The 7,768-nt window shown below is 43.7% G+C and overlaps 1 protein-coding gene across 1 annotated transcript; it reads left to right on the forward strand.

Annotated features, from left to right (window-relative positions):
• Positions 1-3,096: 3,096 nt before the first annotated feature.
• LOC147904625 (BTB/POZ domain-containing protein At1g63850-like) lies at positions 3,097-4,761 on the forward strand. Its single transcript, XM_087387684.1, has one exon. It carries the CDS (start codon positions 3,124-3,126, stop codon positions 4,429-4,431), a length of 1,308 nt encoding a protein of 435 aa, XP_087243810.1. The 5' UTR covers positions 3,097-3,123; the 3' UTR covers positions 4,432-4,761.
• The last annotated feature ends 3,007 nt before the right edge of the window (positions 4,762-7,768 follow it).

The raw sequence follows: 7,768 nt of genomic DNA on the forward strand, positions 1-7,768 counted from the left end.
CTGTATGGAGTGACTACTACACTCACTGTTGAGGTTTCACGGCAGAAATACTGTCAATATAACCAGTACCTTGGGTGACTGCGGTGTTCCCAAGCAACCTCTAGATATCCTATGAGTTGTCTCTATCATGAGAGAGTAGAGGTGATACCTCCCTCTCGAGCACTAGGTAATGCTCCAGACCTCTGCTCACTTAAACTTGAATGATCATGTACCATAGTGGGCTCGAGCTGAAATGCTTCCATGTAGAGCTGTAATACCCTAGGTGAATCTGCCAGTTCACCTTCCTCCATCCACTTGGCATCCGGTGCTGAGTAGTTTTGAAACTTAGCCAGATACCTTCAGGAAACTCTACCTCTGACTTTCCTTTCATGGCATGCCAGAATCTGTTTCGGAACCAAAATCTCATCTAGTTCCTCCACTTCAGGCTATTTCTCATCAAGCATGTCTTCTGGCACATCTCCTTAGAAAGGCTTCAACAAACTCACATGAAAGACATTGTGAATTGTCCAATGGTGTGGTAGCTTTAGCCTGTAAGTTACATCAATTACCTTTTGCAAAACTTGGAAAGGTTCATAGTACCGCATTTTTAGTTTGGTGTACACCTTATCCTTGCCTTTTACGTGCCTAAGTCTTGCTTTCTGAAAACATAGCTCGTCGTCTTCAAAGACCAAGTCATGTCAGTGTTTATATGCTGCTCTTTTATGCTTCTCCTGGCTTTTTTGGAGGGTTATTTTTACCTTCTGATAGGATGCATCTAAGCTTTCCACAAATCTGTTGTCCGCTTCAAATATCTTCTCTTTGGTTTGCAAAATGGGAGGTACCTTCCTTCCACCTTCCACAATTTCGACGGGTGCTTTCCTTTGTGGAAGAATGCATTGTATTGTTGTAAACAAACTCAATGGTAAAAATTGCTCCCATTTTGTTTGCTGGTCTAAAACATAGCATTTAAGAAGATCAAGGGCAATAAAGTTTGCCTTTTCTGATTGTCCATCTGACTCTGGGTGGAAAGAAGATGAAAAATTCAGTGTAGTGCCAATGTTCTCAAACAAACCACTCCAAAAAATGCTGGTCATACGGGGGTCTTGCTCACTAACATTGGATTGAGGCATCCCGGGTGCTGGAAAATATGAGACATAAATAATCTCGCCATTTGATCTGCTACAATTTTCTTCCGCGTTGGAATAAAGTGGGCTTGGTTGCTGAATCTACAAATTATTGTCCAAATTCCATCATTTATTGATGGTGTACGAGGCAAATCAAAGATGAAGTCCATGGCAATGCTTTGTCGGGGTCTATTTGGAATAGGCAATGGCTATAGTAGCAACCCAGCCAGCTTTTGCCTATCATACTTTACCTTCTGGCGATTGACTCATGTGTTTACATAAGCCTCAACATCTTTCCTCAGAGTTAGCCAATAGAAGAAGTGCTCCACACCTTTGACTGTGGCTTCAATGCCTTGATACCTTGCATATGGTGGGGCATGACCCTCCATCAAAACCTTTGGCCTCAACTGCTTTGTTACACAAAGTCTGCCAGGCATCATCAAGAATCCATCCTTAAGCATATAGTGCTCATGTTGATTACCCTAAACCAGATGATCATAAATCCTTGCAAAATCATCATCATTGGCAGACTGATCCTTCATGGCATCAAGTTCATTGTGGTATGCAATGGTGACAGCTAAAACTTGCGGTTTCTTTGATACTACATTGACTTCCTGGAAAGTGCATTTTCAACAACATTCAATTTGAAAATGAAACATCGAAAGGAAATTTGCCCACCGCATGGGATTTTCTGACAACTTCTCTGATTGAGAAAGTACTTGTGGTGTATTTAATTATTAAGATGCTAGCTCATGCTAAGATCAATTTAACAAGAAGCGAGATTCTTATCCAAGCACATGCACAGAGATTCTCTTAGCTTCACTTGCTCACACAAGGAGGCCCTTCTTGTCCTCATCATGGACCAACCTTTAATTGGATTGCCTCATATGATAAGTTGATGGAAACAACACCTAATAATTGTAGAATGTTTGTCTAGATTGATGCTATCCCTAGTGACACTACTCTTCTTAGAAGAGTAGAATGTTTGTCTAGATTGATGCTATTCCTAGTGGCAGTACTCTTCTTAGAAGAGTGTAGACTGTTTGTCTAGATTGATGCTATCCAGATGGGCACTACTCTTCTTAGAAGATTACATTTTTATCTTGTTGTGTAAAAGATAGAGCCAAAGGTCCTTGATTCTTGTGTTCTTGATGGTTGTAAGGCTCTTGAACCTCCCAAAGGTATCCATTGTAGGGCGCCCAAATTAGCTTGTCTTTACGATAGGCAGCATAGGAGCAAGTTTTGGCTTTGTGAGCTCACGTTGAGCCACGTGTAGAACCTAGCCCCTTGATGAATTCAAGTGAAGGGTTGTTATCAAATTTAGGAAAAGCACTGCTTTCAAATTTGGAATTGCTTTTCACACAAATCCCACTCCAATTTTCATCCACAAAAAAGTTGCACTCCATGCCCTGCTTTCCTTCTGAGGTCATCACCGTTCCACGCTACCTTGGTGGATTGATACAGGAGTCACAGTGTTTTACATGCCCTTTTGAGATCCCATCTCTCCTTTTACTCCAGTTACGGTGCATCAAGCTATGAGAATCACCATTCTATATTGCCCTGGTGGATTGCTGCAAAGTCGTACTGGGTTGTTACGTGCACTTATGAGATCTTTTTGCCTCTTACTTTGCTTATGGGGTGTCAAGCTATGAGAAACAATCTGAGGGATCCTGATCTTCCAAGATTCCTAGGAGCTACAATGATATCCTTTGTTTTCAGTTTCAAGGAGAGGTGAAGCAGTGGGGGAAGGAGATAAGGTCATTAGGGCTATGGCGGTAGGAGGCACAATAAACATGCACAAGTCTCCATGGATGGCATAGCCATATCAGGAAAGACGTCCCCGTAGACTCGACTCGCCTCGCAGGGGAGGGGAGGCGAGGGGAGGGGAGGTGTCAATGGACACGACAAGTGGTAGCCAAGGAGTGGGGCCCACGTGTTTCCCCCAAGTTCGAGGAGCGTTTTATTGGGTCCCTTGCAGGAAGCCACAAATAATAATGTTGTGAGAGCCTTTCTTCCTTGGATGATGGCGGCCTTTGCTCCTCGTTTTGGGGACTCCCAAACTGCAGATGTCCTTTTGATCATCTTGCCTTGCGACGGCGAGGCCCTTCCTCCCCTTCCCCTCCATTCTCAGCCTCTCCGTCGTTCTGAGTATTTCGCAGCCAGACTTTCCGAACGATGGGCCTTGGATTCCTCTCGCCCCGTTGAGCTCTCCCTCTTTCAATGCAAACGTCCTCTTACTTATCAGCGTTGCATTCAACTCATGTATATGCCTCATAAGATCAAGCAGACCGTTTTCTCTGGCGTGCAAGATGCTCTTGACCTCCTCGAAGTGGCTGCAGAGTTGCTCTTTCATGACTGCGTGGATGCTTGTATGTGCTTCCTAGAGGCTGTGCCCTGGACTTCTGAGGATGAGATCGCGATCAGGACTTCTCTTGCATCCTGGCATCTCCAATTGACGACTGACCTGGCTGCCAGGCTAAGCAATCCTGAAAGTATACCTGATTACAAGCCCGTGGAAATAATGAAGGATGTATTAGGAGAATTGCTTTCTCTGGTCTCCAATGGGGCTCCTCCGAAGGCAAGGGAGATCACGGAGAGGGTTCTTGATGCCAACATTCAGCCTTCCACATCCCCTGCCTTTGCAGTTGTCAATGAGATGGCTCTATTTAAAGAGCTACACAATAATCTGGATTTGCTTAAAATTCAGCTTAGAAAGTTTGCTAACTTTTTTTCGTGGAATTCCCATCAGGTGCAGGTCGCTAGTTCTGCCCTACGTTGGCTTCTTGAGGAGTTATTCGTTTTGCAAATAGCAGACGTCGCTGTCAAAACATTTGCCGAGGAAAATGATTTAGCGCAATTAATGGTATCCAGGATATACCAAAATCCTTTTACGGACACCTTGTTCTGCATTTTGGCGCGTATGCTGCTAGCCTTGCAGAATGGAGAGGTCATCATATCAAGATCAATACGCCTTTCCCTGGTCACCACTTGGTTACCAGTCATTGCCAAATTAGGTGATGATATTGATGATCTCGGAAAGGTCAACGCATTACAGCACAATTTAGAAGAAGGGCTGTGTGCTGTTGTTGGAACTCTTCCAGTGGTGGATCAGGAAGAAATTTTCAAGATCTGGATTGGAACCTGTTTGAAGTCTAGAAAGGCATGGCCTGATCTGAGTGCAGCGTTTGATTCATGGTGTAACAAGTTGAGACAGGCACAACAGGAACAAGACTTTAGAGGAGGATCTTCTCGTGCCAGCACTACCAGTGATGAATTAGGAGTTTCTGTAGTTTCCTCCTCAAAGCCGTCAGATTCTTCTGGCAGCTAAGATCAGATGGGGACGGATTCTATCAAATCTTGCAATGTATGTAGAAGTGGGTTTCAATATACAATAAGGCTGAGAGAATGTGTACTCGGCAACAGCTGTTCATAATTGTATGCTTTGAAGGTTTGCTGCAGGATATAACCCACTGTACAACTAGTAGCTGGAGGACTGGTTCTAGTTGATGTTGGATGGAATTGCACAGCAAATGGAAACCCTTCAGATTTGTGTTTGTCATATCTGGATCTGTGGTTTTGTAAATATTATATGCATATATATGCTTGTAATATGTATACCTCTTGCTTGTCACCTAAGGAACTCTATTGCGACTCGCGAGTAAGTTGTCACGTCCCACATATTTTGAGCTGAAAGGTAGAGTTTTCTGATTTAGCTATCAAACTTTAACGGTTGATAGAGAACAACGAATAGGCTCAATAAGCTTCAATGTTTTTGTGGAATGTCTTGATTGTGACAAGTGCCGGTGTCGATTCTAGGATTAACTGGCTGAAGGTGGGTGACTGTCCATCCAAAATCTTTTTTGTTGTAGCTAGGATAAAACGTGTGCGTGATCATATGAATCAGGTTCACGGTTAAGGGGTTTTGTATACTCACCGCGATACGAAGTTGCTGACTGTTTTCTTCAGCATGTAAGATCAATTGCTGGGCAGTGAGCCTGTGTGCATGAAGATTGGAATACAAAAGCTGAGCAGATCCTTGCTTGCATGGATAAATGGTTCACATTTCAAAGAGATCTGGTCGGATAAAGGGCTTTGTGAAAAAGAACTCTGAGCTGCTCTGTTTGGTTAGAGGATGATAAATAACTGGGGCCTGTTGGTTTATCCAAGGAATTCTATGTTCATTGTTGTAACTTAATCAAAAAGTGACTGTGTGTGTATGGTTTAAGCTACATGTGAGAAGGGTTTCTTTCCTAAATTTGTTAATACTAGTCGCATTAATTACCGTGGTTCACAACACGGCTAATCGACTCAAATTATCCGACTCGTAACCGATCTTCTACTATGAATACTTCTTCAAGATAATGGCTAAGGCTCTAGCATTTGAATCAAGGAGCTTCTCCCGGATTTCTTTGGTTCAGAACAGCATGTTTTGCAGATGACTCTCTCTCTCTCTCTCTCTCTCTCTCTCTCTCTCTCTCTCTCTCTCAGTGGCTGTCAAGCAAAAGGTAGAGAACTCGCTATCTCTTATTTGAAAGTTCTGTCAGGTGTCGGGGACTATCTGCAATCAGTTCAAAATCTTTGCCTTTTGGATTGGATGGAGTGAGCTAGGAATTGGAATCTGTATGGAGACACTTGGCCTGTCCTGTAAGGCCAGCGGTTATTGCTTAGCAGTGATTTGGTTGGATCCTTTCAAAAATGACAGCTAAATTGGCCCCATGGAGTCTTGCATTTTTGGTTGGGATGCTAGAATTATTATCCTCAATTATGTGTTGACTGCTCTATTAGTTTACATTTCTTCAATTGGCTGTTTTAGCAGGTCTTGGTGGAATGTTCTTGAGAGAGAACTGAGAAACTTTCTATGCAATGAGGGAGATGGGACACAAAGGTTTCGTATCATTCCTTGGCAGGCAATGATTGCTCCTAAGGAGGGAGGGTTGAAGATTAGATCTGAAGCTGTGAGTGCTAATTGACTTCTAAAGTTGTTTCAAGATCAATCTTGGATGGATTGTTTAAGAGGTTTTGTGGATCGACTGGTGGCGCTATAGTGGTTTGGGTGGAGATTTCTTGGTTGGAAGGAATAGCTTCTTTCTGCTTTCTCTCTTTCTAGTAGCTTGATTGGTTGCTGGAAAAAGCTGTTTGGTATTTTTAGTTGAAAGGGAAATAGTGGTCTTTGGGGTGATGGAAGTTTGAAGAATCTGTTGGGTGGTCTAGTGTGAAAGGCTGGCACATACCCTGGAGAAAGGGATGTACAGAAGCTGGTGCAGGCCCTGGTACGGGCAGGAATTACATCAGCAAGAGGCTCCAATAGCAGGCTATCGGACTGGTCCAGGTCGGGCACAAGGGCCTGCAAGGATGGCCTGCAATAGCAGGTCGGGGCAGCATACAGGAGGGCAGCCATAAGACTGCAAGAGGTGGGGTTGGACACCTGACACACAGACTCTAGTCATGTGGATTACACGGCCAAACTGCCCTATCTGGGTCGGCCCAACCCCAGGGACAGTAGACTGGGGGGCAATTGTAGGGAAGCGTGAGAGCAAGCCGCAAGAAGACAGCTTGACAGCAAGAAGTCAAACTGTAGAGATGTATTGCAGCAGCACTTAAGTGCAAAAAGATACAAATAAAGTAAAAAGACAAGTCTATGAAGGCCAGCCCTGAACCCTAGCCTGGTCAACTCATGGGGCAACTTTATGTGATAGGAATTGAACTAGCACTAGCCTACAAGGCCATACTAGGGCTAACCTAACCAATACCCTCCATGGTATGAGTGAAGTACTTTGGAAACACCTGGAATTAATGCCATGGTTGCATGTGTTCATCCAAAAGGATATAGCAATCTATGGAAGTACAGGGATGGTTGGATCATGTAACAAATGGAATCAAGTGTAAAGCTTGCCGAAAAGCTTCAAACTCGGGTCGACCAATAGCCTTGGTGGAGATATTTGCCAAATTGTCTTGTGTCGGCACACAAGACAAGTGAATATCCCTTGCTTATAGTCTCTCTCTAACATAATGATAATGAATCCTTTGCAGTCCTGCAAGACCTGATGTAAGGGATTATCATCCTCTTAGCTGATAATGCAATTAAGGCATGAACTTGGACATCTCTGCCATCCTATGTGGATTGTTCCTGAGGTGGAGGAATTGGCAGCAGTGAGAGAAGATGAAGAAACACAACATTACTACCACCCGTAGTGATGGGTGCAGTGGCAGGTGCCTATGACAGAGGTCGCACCTCAAAACCTGCAACAATATTCCACAAATTCTTGGCCACCAACATGTGACGTGTCATGTATAACCAGATGGGGTAGTTGGTGCCATCAAGCTTGTCTTTAGGAGCAAGCACACCAAAGAGGTCATTATTAGCTATTGTAGCTAAGGCACAAATGCAAAGAACCCAAAGGAAGCTGATTCAAAACCCAAAGGAAGCTGACTGAATCAAATGACTGCACTAAGGATATGTGCAAATGTTTGATTCTGACTACACAAGGTCAATAGCTTGCATAATATCTATAACTGAAATAACTTGTAAATAAACCCTACTTACCCTTTTGCAAATTCGGGCTTTTGCCCCCTTTGTCTTTGCATTAAGGCCCTCGTGGCTTGTGCAAAAAATGGGCAAAAAATGGGCAAGGCAGGCCCAACTTCTTTACAGAAAAGCTTGCACA

This window comes from Dipteris shenzhenensis, chromosome 2 (genome assembly GCF_047967505.1).
Source record: "Dipteris shenzhenensis isolate YYH24624 ecotype China chromosome 2, Dip_SZ_1.0, whole genome shotgun sequence".
In the NCBI taxonomy this organism is placed as follows: domain Eukaryota; kingdom Viridiplantae; phylum Streptophyta; class Polypodiopsida; order Gleicheniales; family Dipteridaceae; genus Dipteris; species Dipteris shenzhenensis.